The sequence below is a fragment of the Sinohyriopsis cumingii genome, chromosome 1 (assembly GCF_028554795.1).
Source record: "Sinohyriopsis cumingii isolate HCF-2022 chromosome 1, ASM2855479v2, whole genome shotgun sequence".
Classification (NCBI taxonomy): Eukaryota; Metazoa; Mollusca; class Bivalvia; order Unionida; family Unionidae; genus Sinohyriopsis; species Sinohyriopsis cumingii.
Genome location: NC_142961.1, coordinates 117,495,132 through 117,519,053, shown reverse-complemented (window position 1 = coordinate 117,519,053; position 23,922 = coordinate 117,495,132). Strand labels below are relative to the sequence as shown.

The 23,922-nt window shown below is 34.7% G+C and overlaps 1 protein-coding gene across 4 annotated transcripts in view; it reads left to right on the top strand.

Annotated features, from left to right (window-relative positions):
- The window catches only part of LOC149807722 (receptor-type tyrosine-protein phosphatase epsilon-like), a 294,518-nt gene extending 283,863 nt beyond the window's left edge, over positions 1 to 10,655 (top strand). For all 4 annotated transcript variants that reach the window (XM_089969775.1, XM_089969783.1, XM_089969765.1 and 1 more), the window contains one exon: positions 1,055 to 10,655. In XM_089969775.1, the coding sequence (XP_089825901.1) occupies positions 1,055 to 1,840 (786 nt within the window). In that variant the 3' untranslated portion in view covers positions 1,841 to 10,655. The remainder of the gene's footprint in view (positions 1 to 1,054) is intronic.
- Positions 10,656 to 23,922: the final 13,267 nt, after the last annotated feature.

Genomic DNA, 23,922 nt, shown 5'->3' with positions numbered 1-23,922 from the left:
GTACATAAACATGTTATCTGCTAACAAAATACAAATGATTCAGGTTTTTGCTGTTTTGTTGTGGGTTTTTTGGTTGTTTCCTGCAGGTATTTATATTTGATGTTGAATTTAATACCTTTGCCTATTGTGCAATTGATGGCCTACATTTTGTAATGTCCTGGACCTGCTTTGATGCAACACTGAATTTGAACTGCAGTATTCTAATGGTAAAGGTTCTGTAAAGCAGATTAATGTAGCTGCATGTATTAACATTCAAAGTGTTCACTCTAAACCTTAAAATTCCAAACAACTTGACAACTACTATTGTGACAATAGTATTGTCTTCATTTGGTATGCAGTCTTACATTTAAATATAGCCAATTACATTTAAATATAGCCAATTACATTTAAATATAGCCAATTACATTTAAATATAGCGCCAATTACATTTAAATATAGCCAATTACATTTAAATATAGTCAATTACATTTAAATATAGCCAATTACATTTAAATATAGCGCCAATTACATTTAAATATAGCCAATTACATTTAAATATAGCCAATTACATTTAAATATAGCCAATTACATTTAATATAGCCAATTACATTTAAATATAGCCAATTACATTTAAATATAGCGCCAATTACATTTAAATATAGCCAGTTACATTTAAATATAGCCAATTACATTTAATATAGCCAATGTCATGTTCGACTAGTACCAAATTATATGAGGTTAACACTTAGCACCTACCCTCAGTTATATCAAATTTAAAGTGGTACGTTTCTCAGGTTTGCAGATATAAAAAAATTTGTTTTAGAATTGCCCTCCTTCATAACCTGAAGCTTTGTGTTCTTTAATTTGAAGAGTTAATATTCCACAAAGAATGATGCCCAGCTGTTGAATTATTGTATTTGTTGAAGCTGGTGCTGAGGACTATTATGTTACATGAAAGCATGTTCTTGATGTTCCTCTTGAAAATATCAGCAAGATTTCTGAGCAAATTTGTGTAGTCAATATTCAGATTTAAAACCATAGTTTGTTTTATTTACTCCATGTTTTCTTTTTACAGGTGGAGTATACATACTGTTATCACTACCTTGGTCAGCTGGTACAGCTGATGCAAGATAATGTGCCTGAAATAATGATTTCTTCACCTGGTGTGCTTGAAGGAGTTGTTGATCGTAAATACGAGGTTGTGACGGGCTTCCAAAACATTCAATCTTCCAATGAGGAAATAGCAGATGACAGTGGCAACAAAGATCAAATTTTTGGAAATACAGGGTCCGAGAGGTCAAAGAGTAACAGTCCCTTAGTATTTACAGATGAGTCCAAAAAAGAAATAATAGAGCAAAGTTCAGATTTTGATAGGTCAATGGTCCATTCACAGCAATTGGCAGGAACATCACTTTCCATCAAAGTACCATCTCTGACATTTTCATTTATTACAAATGAGGTTGTTATTGGACAGTTACCTCCCTTAAGTAATGGACAAGCTCAAGAATTATCAGATACAGGAACTATAGAGGCTGAAGATTTTCAGATTTCTCCGCCGGCAAGTCCTGGACAGGTTTGGAGCCCAGAAAAAGATATCGAAAGTGATGAGAAACTGTGGAAGAAAGACTGTAGACCAAAGTTAAAACGTGTGGATACAAAGCCCAAATATGATAAAAATGATGATAAAGATGCAAAAGCAGGAAAAGCACTAATACAACCACCCTTAAATATTCACCAAAGCACCAGTGCAAAACGAAGACCTCTTGTTCGACAGAATGCAACAGTTGAACATCCTTTGATACATGAGAATCAAAACATGACAACAAAGTCAAAATCAGATACAGAAATAACACACGTTTAAGTTTTAGTCCATTTAGGAACAAAAAATGTCAGGAAAGATTTAAATGTTGTGTGAAGAAACTGAACTTAAATAGAAAATTCAGAACAATGAGTCTGTTAATGAAGAAAGGGTAAGAAGATTTAAAGGGTGACATTTAAAACTTTTCTTGCTCAAAGTTTGCAGAATTCCATGAAAAAAAGTAAAATAATTCCTCTATGAATTATCCATGGCAACATGTTGTAAATATTGACAGAATCATAAAGAAAAAAACAAACCTTACCCTTAAAACAAATGGCTACTGGAGATAGTGGATATTATTTAATTAACACCATTTTGAATAGTTCCTGATAATCAAAAAGTTCTTTGTTCAAACAAAAATCAAAACTTATTGGTTTGGAAATGATGAAATTATGAAAGCAGACTTTTTTCTCACATGAACTTGGTACAGAGGATGAATGCTCTAATGCTTTTTGCTTTTTTATCACATTGTGCTCTTAAAATACATGTATCGAATATACCGACATAAAACCCATACCCAGTTGTGAAATGCATAGAACCAGATCTCCAATTGCATAATAAATCAGTAAGTAATGGTTATGCCACAGGACCCAGAATTGCCAGTATGCAATACAGTGGCAGAATCACATGTGCCAGCCATTGTAATTTTGAATGAACCATCAATGTTTTTAACCTCAAAATTATGCCATTATGTTCACTTGTATAAGATTCAGATTTTGTGCTCAAATATTTTGCATAGGTGAATTGCAACATGAATACCGGTGTACGTACATCACTAAAATGCTTGTAATGTCTAATTGTAATTTTTTTTAATTAAAGTTTGGCAATGCGCTTATAACTCAGAAGACAATGAATATTGTCCAGTCATCAATCATGTCTGCTTCATGCCTTGATCTAGCTGAGAAAATTCAAAGATGTCAAACAAATGAGGATAATATCTCATTGAAAACTTGACATGCTACAAAAATTCTAATGCTAACAGGATATGCATAGCATCAAGTTTGAATGAATGCCATGACTACAGGATACGCAAAGTATCAGGTTTTGGATGAATGCCATGACTACAGGATATGCAAAGCATCAGGTTTGGTTGAATGCCATGACTACAGGATATGCAAAGCATCAGGTTTGGTTGAATGCCATGACTACAGGATATGCAAAGCATCAGGTTTGGTTGAATGCCATGACTACAGGATATGCAAAGCATCAGGTTTTGTTGAATGCCATGACTACAGGATATGCAAAGCATCAGGTTTGGATGAATGCCATGACTGCAGGATATGCAAAACATCAAGTTTGGATGAATGCAATGACTACAGGATATGCAAAGCGTCAATTTTGTATAAGTGCCATGGCACCAAGGTCTTTTTTTTTCCAAACAGACTTCAGCATGACATATGGAAGGAAATTTCTTTTAATTAGTGAGATATCATGTTGAATACAAATTTAAAGTAATCATATTCCATATTATGGATCCAACTTTTTTTAAAACTGACATTTCTATCCCACATCAGTAGGGATTGGCATCTGTGTCATGTGACATTTCTATCCCACATCAGTAGGGACTGGCATCTGTGCAGATCTGTGTCAGCTGACATTCACATTTCACAACAGTTGGAGTTAACATCTGTGTAGATCAGGGTCATCTGAGAGTCATATTTTACATCTGCAGGAGTTGGCATCTGTGTAGATCTGAGTCATGTGACATTCATTTTTCACATCTGCAGGAGTTGGCATCTGTGTAGATCAGGGTCATGTGACATTCATATTTCACATCTGCAGGAGTTGGCATCTGTGCAGATCTGGGTCATGAGATTCATATTTCACATCTGCAGGAGTTGGCATCTGTGTAGATCTGGGTCATGTGACATTCATATTTCACATCTGCAGGAGTTGGCATCTGTGTAGATCTGGGTCATGTGACATTCATATTTCACATCTGCAGGAGTTGGCATCTGTGCAGATCTGGGTCATCTGAGATTCATATTTCACATCTGCAGGAGTTGGCATCTGTGTAGATCTGGGTCATGTGACATTCATATTTCACATCTGCAGGAGTTGGCATCTGTGCAGATCTGGGTCATCTGAGATTCATATTTCACATCTGCAGGAGTTGGCATCTGTGTAGATCTGGGTCATGTGACATTCATATTTCACATCTGCAGGAGTTGGCATCTGTGCAGATCTGGGTCATCTGAGATTCATATTTCACATTGCAGGAGCTGGCATCTGTGTAGATCTGGGTCATGTGACATTCCTATTTCACATCTGCAGGAGTTGTCATCTGTGTAGATCTGGGTCATGTGACATTCATATTTCACATCTGCAGGAGTTGGCATCTGTGCAGATCTGGGTCATCTGAGATTCATATTTCACATCTGCAGGAGTTGTCATCTGTGTAGATCTGGGTCATCTGAGATTCATATTTCACATCTGCAGGAGTTGTCATCTGTGTAGATCTGGGTCATGTGACATTCCTATTTCACATCATTAGGATCTGACATCTGTGCAGATCTGGGTCTATGCCATTTGCAGTTGGGTTTTTTTATAAACTGTTTAATATATTCATTGTAATCTGATTCAAATATATTTTCTATTATTTTCCTCAGTATCTTTAAAAATGTCTATGCAAGCTCAAATTGACTGTACATATATAATGCATAACAATCTCTGTCTTAGAGATTTTAATTTTAACATTGATGACTTTGTAGGTATTAAGTGTCTCAAAAAGGTCATGACTGAATCTACAGTATGCACACAATATAATAGCAAGTGCATAGACAAAGCCTAGTATTTCACAATCCCCAATTGTTTTGGTTCATATATTTTTAACTTGAATTGATCTCAGATTATCTTTTTGTAGGTCTGCCATTATTTTGAAGTTTATTCTTATATGACCCTTCATTTCTACAGCATGTACCACCACCATAAAATGTAAATAGCTTGCACGAAGGAAATACCTCTCAGTTTGGTGCTTAAAAAGATCAGGGTCACAGTTAATGAAAAAGCTAAATGATTTCTGTACAATAATTAAAGTTCTCCTTTTGTCACATTTATCAAACTCAGTTGATGGCTTACACTTGGGGTAAGGAGGAAGCCTTTTTGCAGATATCTTACACAGGGTATGGTAGAAACCTGTTGAATGGTGAGATTTAAAGGACCTGGTCAATGCGAGTAAAAGAAGAATGAGCGAGATGGTCAGGACCCACTTGTTGATCCTAAACCAAAACAGTGGTGTATCCAATGTATGAACAAAATCCCTGAATTGGTTTTGGATATATGAGCAACAAAAAACACCATCAAAAAAACATTTACCAAAATCTTCATGTTAATATTTTTACCATGCTTTGGCCTTAATTTCAGAATCAAAGGAGTGAGAGAACAATTTATAAACAGATAAAAAAACTGGATACTAACCTTAATGCAAATTTTCTGACTGTGCCCTTAAGTGAAAGTTGCAAGCATATGTCACTGAATGAACTGTCTTAGCATCACAGTGATTCATCCATAGTACAAAGAAAATCCATCAAGGAGTTAAAGAAATACAAGCAAATTCAAAACTTGAAACAAAACCATAAACTTGACATCAAGGTCTTAGTGGCAAGTGAGCATACAGAAGGATAAATAATCTTTTTTTCATAATGGTTAATGTCATGTTTAATAAGGAATTCATCATGACCTTCAGCAAATATTAGTAAATAAAAAAGTTGAACCAAAGCCTTAATGCAATTTTGTATGACCTGGACTTTGACCCAGAAGTAGAAGGGGCAAGTGAGTATGTCATATAATAAATTGTCATAGCTTTGTAACAATTCATGCCTGATTCACCTCTCCCTTTGTAACTCACAAGTGATGGAGTCCACAAACTGGGGGACAGGTCAGGATTGAGACAGGAAAGAAGGGCTCAAATTTTGGTCAGCAGTCGTGGGGAAAGACTGGCGTGGCATAAACAATTTTTATTGATACTTGAGAATTTTATTCTTGATTGTCCTACCAAAAATATTCATCATATTTATGGATATAAGATCTTAAAAAAAAGTAAATTAAAATCAATAAACTGACGACTGAGATTTTTACTACAGATTAACTTGCAGTATTCACAAATTTGTGTAAAGTTGAAGTTGCCTCCCTTTTAGGGTCAGTACATGTGCCTACATGTACTGACCCTAAAATCAAAGAATAATCCATCATAAGCAAATACAACTAAAGCTTCAACAGAGTCAAACCCATCAAAACGTTTGCACTGGTTGATTCCTTAAGACTGCAATTTTCATTACCATTTCAATCTTCCCACATGACAATCACCAACTAAGAACCTAAATTTTAGCCATATTAGCTCATTTGGTAGAACATCAAACTTGTAATCCACATGTCATGGGTTCAATACCTTCCCAGGTCAGCTCCTTGTGTGTGCCTGGGAATGGCACATGGCTCCCTTTTCCAAGGCATGGTATAAAAATGTATTCAAGGTGAGATTAAAATCTCCAAAAAATATTGAACCTTTTGTGCAAAATATTCTAGGTTCTCTACAATGAACAGACAATGCTCAGCGTATATGAGATGACCTAGCTGCTGTTAGTCAGTTACCCATGAGTTGCACAAATGAGTTATTGCTAGTGCTCCTAAACTTTAATGTGTTATTGCTCAAAAATATCAGATGGTTTCAACAATCAACAATTGCAAATTGAAGAAATGGTATTCTCTTTAATTCCTGGAAATAATTTTTGGCCAGTAGAACATCAATCCCCTTGAGGGACTCTAAATATGATTTATCAAAAAGCTGTGAACTTCATGTCAGTTTCAATTTAACATGCACTACCCACCATTTTCTACAGTATGGAGTAATATATTCAGCTTTCATTTAGCAATCTTAATCATGATCTTTTTAAGATTAGGCAAATAGGAGTCTGTGTTTTGCCTTTCTACAAGAAAAATCAAATATCCACATGCTGGTAATGCGAGCAGAAAAGTTGTCTCATTTTCCAATAAAATTATCTCAACAAAATGGTTTGCACAAAATAGCATTAGTTCTTTTACATACCTGGACTAAGCTTTGTGGATAGCTTGCACTGTGAGTAAGGAAAATGTTTACTAAATTTAAGGTCAAAGGTTAAGGTCACTAAATTATTTCTATGCAACAGACCTGGATCAGCATGCATTTTGGGCATGGCCAACATGTATTGAATTAGGGGTCTGAAGGTCAAAATCATTGGTAATAAAATACAAAGAATAATGGTTTCTACACTCAGTTTCAGTCCTTGACCTTAACCAAAACTTATGAATGATTTACACAGTGGGTAATAAAGAGGCTATTTGATCTGGGGTTCAATGATTAAGGTCACTGTGACTGTAAGAAGCAAAATGGCTTTTGTATAATAACATTAGCTCCACATTACAGACCAGGACTTTGTTGATGGCATGCACTTACAGTAAGGAAGAAGTCTATTGATTTTGGGGTCAAAGGTCAAGGTGGCTTTACTGAAAAAAAAATGCTTTTTGCATAATAACTCAAGTTCTAGACCACGGATCTTGAACATAGTTTTATGGAGAACTATTAGACACCTCACAAAAACATACACGAGGACTTTTAGATACCTCACACAAGTGATACTGAACACTTCGTACAGAAGCAAATGGTGGACTGAGCACATTCTACATACCAAAGCCTGCGACAGGAGAGTATAAGAAGTTCACAAGTAATTGGCATTGCTACAAGATGGCACATAATTATTTTAAAACATTTTCTGTCATTTAAAATCAAACATTACATCTTCCTTTGGTCATTCAATCCTGCTTTATTTTGAAAGTTGTATAGCTTTTTGTAATGCCTGCATTAATGTGGTGAGACGTAGGCATCACTTTTGCTGATGCACCAAAGTCATTTACATCAACAATGTTCATGTTTTGTGTCAAAGAGCATTCGAGTCGGATACATCAGAACACAGTGAGACAGCAGGATCTATGGAAACTTGGTTAAAATTTTACATAATGACTTAAACTTCCAGAATGTTCCTTGACAAGAAAACTTCAAGAACAGTGCCATTGTCATTAGTTTTGTTTGCTGATAAGGACAAAGTATTTTCAATCAATTGTTTACTTCCTTTCAAGCATCAACATGTTTATAAGTTGATCTTCTTTGGGAAAAAAACTTAAGGAAGATACAGTGGAACCCCGCTATAATGCGATAATTGGGGTCCAGAAATTGGATCGCATTAATAGTGGGGTTGCATTAATGCAGGTTTTTACAGTATTTTACTTTTTCAGAGAACAACCCATTGGCACATATACGTTTATTTATGTCTATTGTATATTATGAATAGGGTATCAATACCATTTACTATCGTGCCGTCGTGGCATGCAGTTCCTCCATAAAATATGTAATTCCATTGAAAAATTGCACAGATTTAAAATATTTAATATTGTCACAGATCATTGTGTCTGAATTCAACATCTAATATATAGCATGTTCAGAGTATTAACACCATTTACTTACCGTCTGATATCGTACTGTCGTGGCATGCAGTGAATCCACAATGCATGTAATTCCAATGCAAAAATTGCATACATATTTAAACTATTCAATAATTTTGTCGCAGATCATTATGTGTCTGAATTCAATGAGAAAAATTAACAGCAAAATTAGTTTAAGAAAGACGAAGCACGTTCCAGGGTCTATGAACGGTGTCTGTACACATTTCATACCACCAAAATTTTCTCATATGCGTTTCCTTGTAACTTTATCCATTGTAAATCCCCAATATATAACACTTGTACACCTATTCAGTTGAATGACTACAGCAAGAATAATTAACAAACAACACATGCTTTCAGTGTGCATTTAATTTTTGTTTCATATTTTGTGAATATCGAAAGAAACATGTGAAAAATACTTTATAAAGACTTTAAACGCATGTACAATTTCATACCATTTTCAGCTAATAAAGTGGAGATTATTTACTGGTCAAGTGATTGCGTCTAATAACACTGCCAAGCCCAGTTAACATATTGGTGGCTTTCGTTTTTTGATCTTTTATCAACCACTGCATTGTCTGCTGCTTAGTTGTATATGCCGTTAAAGAAGAAACACATGTTGGCTATTGTGAGAGCAATGATTGTATAAAGAATTAATTGAAGACAATCACAAAGACAACTTGTTGGCTGTACTCATGGATCAGTAATAAGTAACATTTCCAATAATGTTTATTTTGGCATAACACTTCAAGAACCTGGTGAAATTGTTCAATTTCAGAAGCCACACCACAATCATATTATAATCGAGTTCATACGTGAACTCTTCCCCAAAATGATAATAAACATTTTGCACACTATTTCTTGTACATTAAAAAAAGTATTTTTTCCAGGTATGAGAGATATACACATACATGTATTTGAAATTTCAGGAAACATGCCACGATCGTATTATGTTCAAATTCATACATGATCTCTTCCCCAAAATGATAACACATTTTTTATTCACTATTTTACATACTTTGAAAAAAAATCATATTTTTTCATGTGTGAATGAATATAAGAAATTTCAGGTGCCATGCCACAACTGCGTTATATCCAAATTCGCTTTATCACAGGGCACGTTTTAGCTGGGTTGCACTGTACCTTGTTATTAATTTAATTAGTCCTGTCATTTAAATAAATGAAAAATAAGGGTTGTTGTATCTTAGTAATTTACATTTCTTCACGGTAGGAGCATATTTGATTTGTTATGCACAGACATGTCTACTTCCCAAAACTTTTTTAATTTTATGGTCATTTTTATGATAATATCCTCCATGCAGATGTTTACATTTTTTTCTCCTTTGGAACTCTACAGGCTTGACATTTTTTGGATTCGTACATTTTGAGGAATGCTACTCACCACAAAAAAGGTCAGAGTGACCTTCACATGAAACTCCATTTCTTTTAAATTAATGCATGTATTAACCCCATCTTTACTGTCCATGGGTCAGTGATCCACTTCGTTCCACATCGACCCGTTGCATATGTAGCAAGCTAAAACAGCATATTGTACATGCCTCATGTGGATCAAAAATATCACTTCCTGTAGCAAATGAAATCACTTGATCAATGAGAATACTTGTTACCTGATGAGATATTCATTTGTTAAGGCAAATTTGATGCATTCCTTAATTGTTAAGAAAACATGTGCATGAAACTTTGAACTTGGGACATGTGGGATATATGATGTCAACTGTATCCTCTTAGTTAATATAATGAACAACCTGATTGGACTGGTTTTCTTTAGCTTGCTCCAATCAGATTACAGATCGATAGATAATGTTTAAGCAACCTATATATGCCAAAGGACTATGTGGAATGACGTGGATTGTTGTCTCTTGGTAATTGAAGATTGTATAACCCACAAAACTTAATAACTACTTCATAAATTAATACTTGAACCAAAAAAGTACAAAACATTGACTCAATGAAGTTAATCTGATTCTGACCATTAACCTTCTGGATCATATAGCGTTGAAGCACGCAGACAAGACATGGCTTTTTGCAGAGTTCTTGTTTTAAAGTTCAAGGTTTTAATTACACAAACATTTTTTTCCTTCCAGAAGTGAGCACCTGATGTACAAAAATGGAGTCAGATTAACTTTTGATGGGTGCAACTACCAGATCTGTACAATTTTTTAATTCAAGCTTTAAATGAAGGTGTTTTCTACGTGAGAATAATATATTTTCTATTTTTGTATTTAATTATGACACTAGTTTGAATATTTGATCCATTCCATATGTAATCATATGATAATTTCACAATAATATACCAAATGGAAATAAATTCCTGCAAAAAAGAAAAGTTGTTTTTAATCTATACTTCTAGAAGTTTTCTCACCTCTTTTATGTTTATCTAAAAGATCAGTTAATTCCATAAAGAAACATCTTAAAGTGCGCTACCTTCAGATCCTTTCCATTTAGTAGTGTACAGAAAGGCAGCAGTGTTTCCAGCTTGCATTTATGTTGTTCTGAGTTCAATACCTGGTTCTGTCACTTGCAAGGGTAATTAGTTACTGCTGTTGCTGCTGTAGGGTTTAATGCCATTTTTCAGCACATGATAGGCTATACATGGTGGCCAGTATTAATGGTGGAGGAAGAACCCGGGAAATCCCCGGAAAGAACCACCAACCCTCGAGAAGCTACTGGCAAGCTTTCTCACATACCCACATTAGCCGAATCTGAGACTTGAACCTATGCAGACAGAGGTGAGATGGCAGTGATCCGTAATGGAGAGCGCTTTAGACCACTCAGCCACTTGGGGCCCCAGAGTAATTAGTAATTGCCAGGACAAGATTTGTTAAATGAATTAAATAGTTCAGTCTAAACATGCAAATGCTTGATTTCTATATTATCTGTCAAAATCAAGCACTTTTGTAAATAATTCTGACAATTATGACTGCTAAACCTTCATCACTCATCATGCATTCTTTATAGCCTGTAAAAGGAAGACTGGGTATATTGTTCTTCAACTGCTAGTTTTTTAATTCACAATCCATTTTGAAATACCAACATACATTTTGTACACAATTTTATTTTCAGGAACATGCAAACATTTGCAATAGAGTAATAATGAGTTTATTGTGTTCTTAGACAAGATGAGAATAATGAGTTGGTATGTTCTTAGACAAGTTGCAAGTCATGAGTTGATGTGTTCTTAGACAAGTTGCAAGTCATGAGTTGATGCATTCTTAGACGAGTTGCAAGTCATGAGTTGATATGTTCTTAGACAAGTTGCAAGTCATGAGTTGATGTGTTCGTAGATGAGTTGCAAGTCATGAGTTGATGTGTTCTTAGACAAGTTGCAAGTCATGAGTTGATGTGTTCTTAGACAAGTTGAGAAACATGTTATGTTCTTAAACTGGTTGAGTGACGAGTTGATTACATCTTAGACAAGTTGAAAGTGTTGAGTTATGTTCTTACACAAGTTGAAAGTGATGAGTTGATATGTTTTTAGACAAGTTGAATGTGATGAGTTAATGTGTTCTTAGACAAGATGAGTGATGAGTTGATATTTTCTTAGACAAGTTGTGATGAGTTAATATGTTCTTAGACAAGTGATGAGTTGATATGTTCTTGTACAAGTTGAGTGATGAGTTGGTACGTTCTAAGACAAGAGTTAAAAGTCAATTATATTTTTAGACATTTTGAAATTGATGAGTTCTTACACTAGTTGAATGATGAGTTATGTTCTTACATAAGTTGAGAGTGATGAGTAAATTCTGTTCTTACACAAAGTTGAGTGATGAGTTGATATGTTCTTAGACAAGTTGAGTGATGAGTTGATATGTTCTTGGACAAGTTGAGTGATGAGTTGATATGTTGTACAAGTTGAGAGTGTGTGGGATTTGGATTCTGAATGTTGCTTTAAAATAGTTCAGTCATGTCACTACAATGTCTGCAGTTGATAGTGTTGTCTAGCAACAGGGCATCATGCCACAGTCACATTATCCTGACACCAGGATGACTAGTCCCAAAATTAACCTATTTATGCTGAGTGCCTAGTGAGGCAGCTGTTAGTACCATTTTTATTAGTCTTTGGTACGACTTGGCCAGGGTTCTAACCCACAAACTCCTGCATCTGAGGCAGATGCTCTAACCACTATGCCACCACAAGTCATACACAAGTTGAGTGTGATGAGTTGATGTGTTCTTACACAATTTGGGTGATAAGTTGATATGTTCTTAGACAATTTGAGAATGTTGAGTTGATATGTTCTTAGACAAATTTTTAGTTGACAAGTTGACAGCTTGGATTTTAAAGTTTCTGTGCATTAAATTTTCAAAGCCTATAATGCTACTCAAATTAATGTATATACTCGTGTATAAGCCAAATAATTTAGGAAAAAATAAAGGCCTGGAAGAAGGAGGGTCAGCAGGCCAATGTGTAAACTTAACAGTTTTTAGGTCTTTTTATTGACTACTGTATTGGCTGTAAATCTTAGGACACGAAACAATAATTTGTTCCATGTCCTAAGACATAGGCGTGTAAAAAATGTCATAATGTCAAGTTTGAAAACTATCTCTCAATTTGCTTGATTTGTTTACTGTGTAAAACTGGCTAGGTATATAATTTTCAAAGTTCTAATGAGTGCTGCCACCACCATCACCAATTAACGTAGAATAAAGGAACAGGAAAACAAAAGCAAAGAAATAATACTAAGAAGAGGAAATGATTAGCAACCTGTCGTGCTGTGAACAAAGGAAGTACACAGAACAAAGAAACTCTCAAACAAAGGAACGATAGGAACACATAACAGAAAACAAAGGAACAAAGGAGAGACTTGGAGAGGAGGAGCAGACTGGGCGGTAGAACAAAAACAAAAGATAAGTCATCATTAAATGCTAGACGCAATTTAAGTAGAAGAATGCAAACTAGGTCCAAACAAATGGCTCTATTCAATCCAACATGCAAACACACAAGCCACCAAACAACCCTATCAACAAATAAGTAAAAGTAATGGATGTATCACAACTCCAAACAGCACCAATAAAGCATGTAAAACATTAAGCAAGATTAACGCAAGTCGTACCAACCACAGCAAACTCCAATTCAACCAACATCACACTGGGACAACAAATTCTGGTCACAAACATAGACCAAACAAACCACAAACCAGCAGCATAACTAACACACACCCCCACCCCTCCAAAAGAAACTACTAGAAATACAAAACTACACTCCAGGGAACAATATAAATACAATGCCAATACTATTGCCAATCCTCTTTAAGGAAGCGGAAAAACCACACACAAATGATATAGACACCACTATTCCAAACCTAACAAATGAATTTGACAGTAACCTACTTACCTTAAACTCCCCACATTTAGGCGACATAACCATAACCAGCACCCCAAAATTAACCAAAAATGAAATAACCAATCCTAGAAACATCCAAACAAACCAACAACAGGAAATCAAGCAAAAAACAATGAATCAAAACATTAGGAAAGAAACTATACACTCAAGCCAAACTCCTGGACCATCTGGGATAATAACACCAAGGGAACCACCAACCTATGGGAACAAATCCAATGAATTAGACACTACCAACTACCCAGCAGCATCACTAATAAGGCAACCCAAAGACCCCAAACAACCCAACACCCCAAAAACACATACCTAGGTAAAGGCAAGGGCCCACTAAAACCCCAAAACAACCAAAAAAAACCACAAGTAAGGTTAACTCAAAACAGAAAATAAAACAACAACAAAACCCCCAAAACAAAATTAAATTCACAATTATCATTCCATCGACCACACCATATACATAAGCAGCAGGTGCAAAGAATTACTAGCCTAAGTACCAATAGTATTATGACAACACTGGCCAAAATTCACACTGGAAAATTCAAACTGATAAGACCAAGGTGAAACTACCTGATTGTCCAATGCAACACAATTCAACAGGTGGAAAAATTCATCCAAATTTAAACTATAGGCCCAATAAAGATCAAAGTAGAGAGACACCATAACATTCAAAGAAAAACAAGAGTCACTTCGAACTCCAAACACAGTGAAACCACAACTAGTCTGGTTGAACCCTCTAAAACCACTATCTTTAAAAAAGTAATAGCACTAAACAGATACAACAAGGACATAAGCAATGAACTCCTACTTCATAAACTCACAGCAAACGGAACACAGACCACCAAAGTCTATCATCTTAAAAATCACAAGGGGCAAGAAACAAACAAAGCAGTTATAGAGGCTACCGAGCCAATACCCTCAATAATAAAACTAGGACAGTCAGGAGTGTACCATAAGCTGGAAAACTACATAAAAAGGCCAAGATTTTGCACCAAATGCCTGCACTGGGGACACTATGCCCTCAGATGTAGATTCAAACCAAGATGTAAGTACTGCGGAGGTCCACACAAAGGAGAAATTATGCCACACAACTAAACAAAAATGTGCTAACTGTATCCTAGATCGACAGAATGCAGATTTGCAATAAAAGAGGAACAAATTGTGGACTTAATGAACGAAAAACACCTCACCTACCATTCTGCCAAAAACATTATCTGTAAAAACAACCCCAACACACCAAAATCTACCTCTGAAACAATCAATGAGCACCAAAACTCTCCACGCAGAATCAGAAGGGAAAACATTGCACCACAAAACATACCCTCAAATCAGGAAACAAAAGAACCAAAAACTACAACCCACATTGTAACAAACCAAGACCACCCTGATAACACTCCAGATACAAACAAATCTGTGACTCCAAATATCCCCAAACCTAACACACACACCAACAAAGAATTAATACAGGAAGTAATGAACCTAACAACAGGAACCCTAATACAAGATCTCAATAGCATAATGAGAACCCTCAAAACCATTTTCACCAGAAGTGCAGAACAAACTGAATAATACGGCCGTAAAACCAGATGTAATCTGCCTACAGGAAACCCTCATAACACAAGAACACAAACGCCTGCCCAAACTACAAGGCTATACCCAGGGAATCTTTAAAAACAGACCCAAGGGGCAGAAAGGTGGTGGACTAGCAATTTTTTTGATAGATAAACTAATCTACTATGAAATAATAGAAGAAACCCCTAACTTAAACATCAATAATAGCATCGAAATGATGTCAGTAATGATAAATATAGGAACCACAAACATTAAAATACTAAATGCATATGACCCGGGGGTACCTTCTGCCCTACCAACCTAATCTCACTAAGGGCAATCACTAATAACAACAACAACAATCTAATTATCTGTGGCAACTTCAACGCACACAGTTAATTATGGGGAGGTAAAAAGAAAGATCAAAGAGGGAAAATGGTTGAAAAATGGATAACTGAGAACAATCTGGTCATCTTAAATGACGGGTCAAACACTAAATTAAACCCTGAGGATGGCACTCTCTCAGCCATAGACCTAACCATCACTACCCCAAAACTGGCTCAAATCACAAATTGGTGAGTGGATCAAGAAGATACGTTAGGAAGTGACCATTTCCCCATCACAATAAATATTCAAACAAAAACTCAACACATTCCAAACGAAACCCCACCTAAATGGAGGTATCAACAGGTAGACTGGGACCAATTCCAATTATTACTAGTTAGAGTAAATCCAGATAACTTAGAAAGCCCAAATATTGACATGTATTATGATAACATAACAGACACAATTATAGAGGCAGCTAACCAATGCATCCCAAAGACAACTAATACATGTATCCAAAATAAAAACCCTGTACCATGGTGGACTAAACAGTGCACTATAGCACATAAAGACATAAAATAGGCCTTAAATAAATATAAATGCACTAAAAATTCTATCTACTTCCAGCAATATAAAGATAAAGAAAAAGCACTAAAACAAACTATAAAAACTGCTAAAATTAATCTATGGCAAACCTTTTGCTCTAAACTGAGTCTAAAATCAAACTCAAAACAAATATGGGACAAGATAAAAGCCATAAAAGGGAAAGCAACTACCTCAGCCCCAAAAATTAAAAATGCCACAACAAATAAAGATAAGGCAGACCTCCTAGCGAAGCATTTTTCAAACATGAGTAGCAACAATAACCACACCAGAAACTTTCAAGAGCACAAAAAACTAATGGAGGAAACCCAACCTCAAATGTTTAAAGACCAAGGAACAAAAGAATCTCACCTAAATAGCGACATCACAGTACATGAATGGGAGATAGCCCTATGATCCAAAAATGAAACATCCCCTGGTAAGGATCAGTTAGGTTACATTATCTATAAAAAAACTACCTATCAATATAACAATAGCCATAATCAAACTCTTTAATAGGATATGGGATAAAGGCCAACTACCCACCAAATGGAAACAGGCTATAGTAATACCAATCCTCAAGCAAGGTAAAGATCCGAACAACATAAATTTGTACCGACCCATCTCCCTTACAAACAATATTTGCAAAATAATGGAGACAATAATTGCAAATAGGTTAAAACACCACCTAGAAACCAATAACCTACTCTCCATAAATCAATGTGGCTTTCGGAACAAATGGTCCACCACTGACCAACTTCTCAGATTGGAAACAGACATAAAACTCGCTTTTGACGCACATAGGAAAGCCGATTGCAAACTCATAGTGGTTTTTCTAGACCTAGAAAAAGCGTTCGACCCAGTATGGACCAATGAACTAATGGCCAAATTAAACCAATTTGGAATAACTTGACGCTTGTTCAACTGGATTGGCGATTTCCTCCCAGGCCGAAAAATTACCACAAGAATAGGCAACACCCATTCAGAAGAATTTTCACTTGAAAATGGAACACTGCAAGGCAGTGTAATAAGTCCCCTACTGTTTAACCCAATAAATAAACTTGTCACAATTTGCAGATAATAGTGGCATATGGAGGAATGGAAATCCTGCCAATAAAACAGTAGTTAATGGAGACAATGCTTCTCCTCTAGCAGGGACTGTATTTCTTCACATTTCTTGTCAAACCAGTCTTGGTACTTTCGCGCAGTGATGCCAAGAACTTCAGATGCAGTGGAGTACACCAGATGTTTGAAGGCCATCCAGCATTTCTCTACGTCATTGGTATTAGAGTCTGTGGTTGTACTCAGTGGATATCATCAGTATTTATTAAGGATGGTTATCAGAACAGGTATAACAGTTTTACAGAGGTTCACAGGATAACAGTTTTAAAGAGGTTCATAGGATGAAGAGGTTGGCTCAGATTTTAAATGAAGAGGTTTGCTTTGGTTAGATTCAGAAATATTTTAAGGGACTTGGACCAGGGGTATCTTGGCAAGTTGCCCTAAAGATGACTTGCCCAAACTTTGTAATTTCCTCTGATATCATTATCATGCATCAAGTTTCTATTTTTGTTTTCTTTTACCAAATATTTTGAATTCTCCTGTTGTGAAAGCATTGTAATATTATTATTATTAGTATTATTGGCCATATAGATGTCAATTAGTAAATCGCTGACATGACTAAATGATGTGATGACCAATAGTAAGTTTTGAATCCTCTGCAAACTGTATCAATAAACAGGTAGGTATTAAATTATCACTAATGACTTCTGACTATTTAAATATATTTTAACAAAGGGGTTCTAATAATCTTGTATCTTTCTTTCTGCTATTTCACTTACATTAAAATGTTTATTACTGTGCAGTTTGGTAAGATTTATTTTTAAAAATGTAAATAAAAAAACGTCACAAATTAACAACATTCACCTTGGGACCAAACAGTTTGTAAGGCTTGGCCCCAATTTTTATTATATTCTCTCTGTGAAAAGTGCAAATTCATTAACCCCAACCTTTCTGTGTCACTCCTGTAGAGTTGACATGATCTGTCCTAGATCAGCCACAAAAACCCTTATATTTTTCTCTGTAAGAAAAAAATCAACACCCTACACACACACATAAGTGCACATACACAGTCAAAGTATAAGGTCACATGTGGTATATATTTTAAGTGCCCAAGTAAAAATACAACATCAATTACACAGTTTCAGCTGTCAAAACATTGATGGAGAATTTAATTGTCAGTGGTAAAGATGTGACTATGACGAAAACTTTTAAGGAAGATGTCAGCAGCACATTTCAGATTTGAACGTTAAGCTAAACTATGCTGTTGGTATTGAGGACTGTTTGTTATAGGGATCAAAATATGTAGCATAGTAGGAAACAATAACAATTTTAAAAAGTCACCAGACATATTTGATCTTGGAGTAAATACTGATACAGCAGTTGCTGAACAGTCCATAACAATTCATTAAAAGAGATATATATATATATGCAGAAGACAATTTCCTAATTTCATGGAAGAAATATTTGCAATAAGCACGTAATATATATATATATATATATATATATATATATATATATATATATATATATATATATATATATATATATATATGGCCACCCCATCTGCACCAGAAAGTGGCTATTTAAGATGGGTGGCCTTTCCAGAAGGTGGACTATATCTGTGAGAAGAATGTGTAAGTATTTGTACATGTATGTAGTAAGAAAGCTACATATAACTTCAAAGCATTTTAATATCTTCATTTAAAAGTAGCATTAATTACTAACGATTCTTCTTGTCTTAAGAACAGACTTATTAAAAGTTAACATAAGCAAATATTTCTTATTATTGGGTATGAAATGCAAGTGGGGTACTGTTGGCATGAGCATTGTAAAACCATTCAAAAACACCATTTAAATAAAGGTATGTACATTGCTTTGAATTTAAAATAATTCTCTTTCCATTTACTCCGTTTTCCCACTGCTGCAGAGTATTCTCCTTATCTGTCAAGATGTTGCTTATTAGATAATATACAATTTTTCAGCAGGAACTCTTTAACTCGCCCCATTGTCGTCAAGTCAAATAACTTGTACTTTTCTTCTAAAGAATTAACTCTTTGTGTACATGATGACATGTTAAAGTTTTGTAATGATTTATTCCTATGTTGTTAACTGTAATTATGCAGACGAAACGTTTGTGCAGTAGACAAAAAGTCTTGTTTATAAAGTAAGTGATACATGTACTGTCACATAATTTTTGGGTCTTTGTCTAGTACCCTGTTTCGTTCAAGGTTAATTTCTGTGTGTGTTAATCCATAAAATCTATAGTTTATGATCTTGGTCACAATCATCAAGCAAACAAACTCAACTACTATCTGAAGCCCCAAACTCTATCACAATACTGTTGACCTCATTTCCTGTAAAGTTGGCATTAATTACATTACACTTAGTGATACATGTACTTTAGTCAACACTTCTTTCAGTAGTGAAAGCCTGACATCAGGCTTCGGTAAAGATAATTGGATTACTTACCATACCGTATGAATCAAATATTGGTTTTTGACACATATTAAAATAAAATGTGACCACTTGTTAGGGGTAAATTGTACATTTTTGCATTAATATGCTGGCCACTGGTCATGTCTGAGGGGTGGCCTTTCTTGAGGGTACTTTTGAACACAAACTGATTGGTGCGCAGGGATTCTGGCTGTAAAAAGTGGGTGGCTGCTGGTCAGGGGAGCCGTACATATGGGGACAATTGTACCAATTTTATTACTTTTTCCAATATTACTGATGTTAAAATTTGAGAGTAGTTCCTGCATGACCTAATCATACATCATTCTGTAATTAAAAATGGGTTTTCTACTTCTACAGCATGGTCTACAGTTTACTGGAAATTACAAAAAGGTCTCCATAAGATGGGGTTTTTTGGTGAGAGCAAGAGAGAGGAGCCATTGATTATGGATCTTAGTGATAAAAACACTCAAAATTAACTTGAGAGATTAAAAGGCTTTACACGATTTAAAACATCTGGTAGAGAACTCACCCGTTTTCTCCATCCAAATACACACTTACGATCTTCATAAATCACAATAACAGCTTTAGATTCAGATAATTTTATCCCTACAACTTTTTGACAACATTAAAGCACAACTTCCACTGTTTTCATGGGTAACTATGTCAAAGTCCAAAACTATCCAGATCTACAAGTTATTTATTTAAATTGGAATTACAACTGAAGAGAATGTTACTTCTATCAAGTTTTCATTTAGCCCCCCCCCCCATTTTTTTGTCAAAGTATGGAAATAAACCTTTAGGCTTAAATGCAAAATGTCTCATCACTAGGCCAAATCAACCATTGTCATGTTCACATAATCAATGCACATTGGATTTAGTCTATGTAACAATGTTACAAGTCAGAACAAAACCTGGAAGAACATTTGGAATGTCACGGCGCCACAATCTCTCTCCATGGATTATCTAAATTTTGTATCGATCCAGGTCTATATTTGGTCAAATCTGTTATTTTTTGTTTTTTCATTCACAACACTATTATGTCTATGATGATTGCCCTTTTTATGACCTCTGACATTTGGGTTTCAATCTAAATTATATTTTTCACTCTTTGCTCAGATTCAGCAATGCATTGAATTATGATCAAATTCCTATGCAGCTTTGCATTTAATGAGGCTTTTGTAAACCTCTAGTTCTTTTCGTTTCACCCTTAACCTTTAAGTTTCACCTTTTACCAATGTCAACTGATATATTCTTTGAAATAAAATTGCAAACCTATTATTGGATTCGAACATTCACTTTCACCGTACTGAGGTTCCAAATTGAACCCTTCTACAAGGAAATAGATATTTCATTATCAAAGGTTTTAAAAAAGAACTAATGGTTTAGTTAGGTAAAAAATGTGTTAGATAAATTAAAAGTATATTTTTTGATTAGCATGTAATACAACCATAAATTCATATAAATTTATTATCTCAGTTGCAATGTTTAATAACTTTAGTTTGGTAAATTCTATGTTGTAAGTCAATGTTTAATTCTCTATTATTGGTATATCACTAACTGTTTAATTGTTATTTATACTTCCAAGTTTCCTTCCATGGATCTTTGCAGCTCTTTTTACTTTGCTGTTTAATTGCATATTAGACTATGTTATCCATCATCCTAATAGTTTTAAGTTTGAATATCTAATTGTTAGCATTTAACAATCATTTTCCAGTGCTGATAACTGTCAGTTATACTTTGTTGATTGAGTGTTAATATATATTTGTTGACTGTTAATTGGGTTTTGTAACAATACGCTTGTGATACATCAAGACTGTTGGTATGTTAGCACATTCAAGAATACTGGCACATCAGCACATTAAAAATGGAATTCATTTGAAACTCCACAGGAATTCATTCAAAATATTCTACCCTTTTGGACACGAGATAGAACTTTTAGGACTATTTAGGGATTTAATTCACAATACTGTAAGTTCCTTTGAAATTTTCACTGTGTATTCAATGAAATATATTATCTGTTGAAATTTATAAAACTCATTGGATTTTGCTATTTTCTGCTACTTAGATTAAGATCACGGTCATAACACTGTGCAGAAAATTGCAGTATCATTGTTTCTATAGTATTTACTTATACTTTTGATACTATTTGGATGAGAATGGCATCATTAATAATGGTTATTTTTCACAGCAAATGGGTTCAAAACCGATACTCATAGTACCTGTAATATCAATGGCTACTATTCGAGGATTTCATAGTAATCCAGAAAACTTGTCCACTCAGCATGCACTTTTCAAAAACAGTATTACTTGCCAAGGTCAAATAAAAAATAATGAGAATTCAGCTGGAATGGACATGCACCCAACAGAGACACCCAAATATGCAGGATCAGTACACAAAAACTGTAAATGATTGGCATGAATATTGGGCTGTCTACAAAAATATGAAATTCCGGGTGTGAATCCTCACTTACTTTATTAGTTATACTCAATGACTGGATCTCAATTTCTGTGAGAAAGACCCCTTGGGCTGGTTGTTTTCAGAACAATAAAAATAATGTATCTTGTGACTGAACCAGTCTCAAATAAATCTGAAGCATTAGTAGAGAGGCCCATGGATATCATAATAGGTAATCAATGGTAGATCAGTGAAAATGAAGTAATTAAACTTTAATTTTGATGGGTTTCCCATGAACCAGGATAATAAAAGTTACACCATCTTTCCATTCTTTATCTCTTGAAAGTTTTATCATTTTTCATTCGAAAACAAAGAAATTGTGATGAGTTTGAAATATGTATTCGGCTGTTTGGTTTTCAGTCACTACAACTGTCCATTGTGGTTGGGTCAGTGACTGGCTAATGAATGGTACTGATGCTTTGCATTTCTTAAAAAACAGAAAATTTGATTTGCTTTGTGCATGGAGGTGTATTAGTTTAAACCAATAAAACTGGGTTAAATGGACAGGTGGCACTATGACCTTTTCCATGGTATTCGCACTATGCAAAACAAGCAAGAACAAAGAAATTGGGAAATTTTTTTTTTCTTTTTCCTCCATTATTTCTGGTTATTTTAAGGAATGTTCTGTCAGATAAATAAAACTTTTCTTTCTGCATTGAATGAGCCCCAAATCATGTCTTTTGCAGGAGTTAATATGCCGCACTTCAAATTAAAGAGTTCAAGATAATTGGGCACCCGGAGTAAAATGGCCACTATGGTTCATGACATGTTTACGGTAGGTCAGCCATAATAGATTGTTATGTTACACATTTTTAGCGAGTATGTAATTCAGCATGCATTCAATGGAAACTTTTCATACAACTCTTATAAATTATGTTAATAATAACATTGTTGTTTCTAAGCTTTAATTGGGGATGTGACTTTACTGGGAAAATGCAATACACCTTTAATAAACAGTCAATTATGAATAATAAATCTGAGCAAAGGTTCTTCCATTTTGTGTTCTTTTATTATGATATTTACTGTCAATTTAATTAATCTAATCAGTTATTCATTAGTTTATAGTTTTAAAACTGTCTATATACCAATTATTTGAAGGTTTGATGGGCGTTTTGCAGCCCCCACCCACCTCCGTTTATCTAAATTTATGGCAGTAGTAAGTGTTAATAAGCATTACTGGTTTATTAATGAATTTTCAGTGAATATGATGTATAGGAAGTTTAAAATATCCATGTTATTTAGAGCATTTACAATTATAATAATTATAAGGACTTGGCATTTCTCCCCAACCCAGTCCCTAATTTTTCTTAAAATGGCTAAAATAGTGTTAAAGCTCTTATGAAAACGAAGAAACGTGAACATTAACATACGTTTCACACATTCATAAATTCATTTACTGACAAAACTCAAAGGAAACTTTAAACATATTTGATACAAGTTGATATTTACTAATTCTATACAGTTGAATTAATTTTTAAGCATAAATTGTCTTTCCAATGTATATGCACACCTAGTTTTCCTAGAAAGTGATATTCGGTTTGAGGACTCGAGTCATCCCATTTAAAACTGGCCATTTCAGTCTTTGAAAACTTTACTCAAACATGAGCCACCTGTGTCATCTGGAACTTTGGACCCTGTTTAGTTTTAGGCTTTTTCAGGCAGTGTGTTGATGAAATCATTTTTATATTTTTACTTTCACATTGTGTCCGACAGTGAACAAGACTAGTATCTGACCAATTTTCTTTTTTTTTGTTTTTTTTTATGATACTTTTAACCTTTTTTATTCTGGCCATTTTTTTTTAAAAAGAGGAACACAAATTAATAATGTTT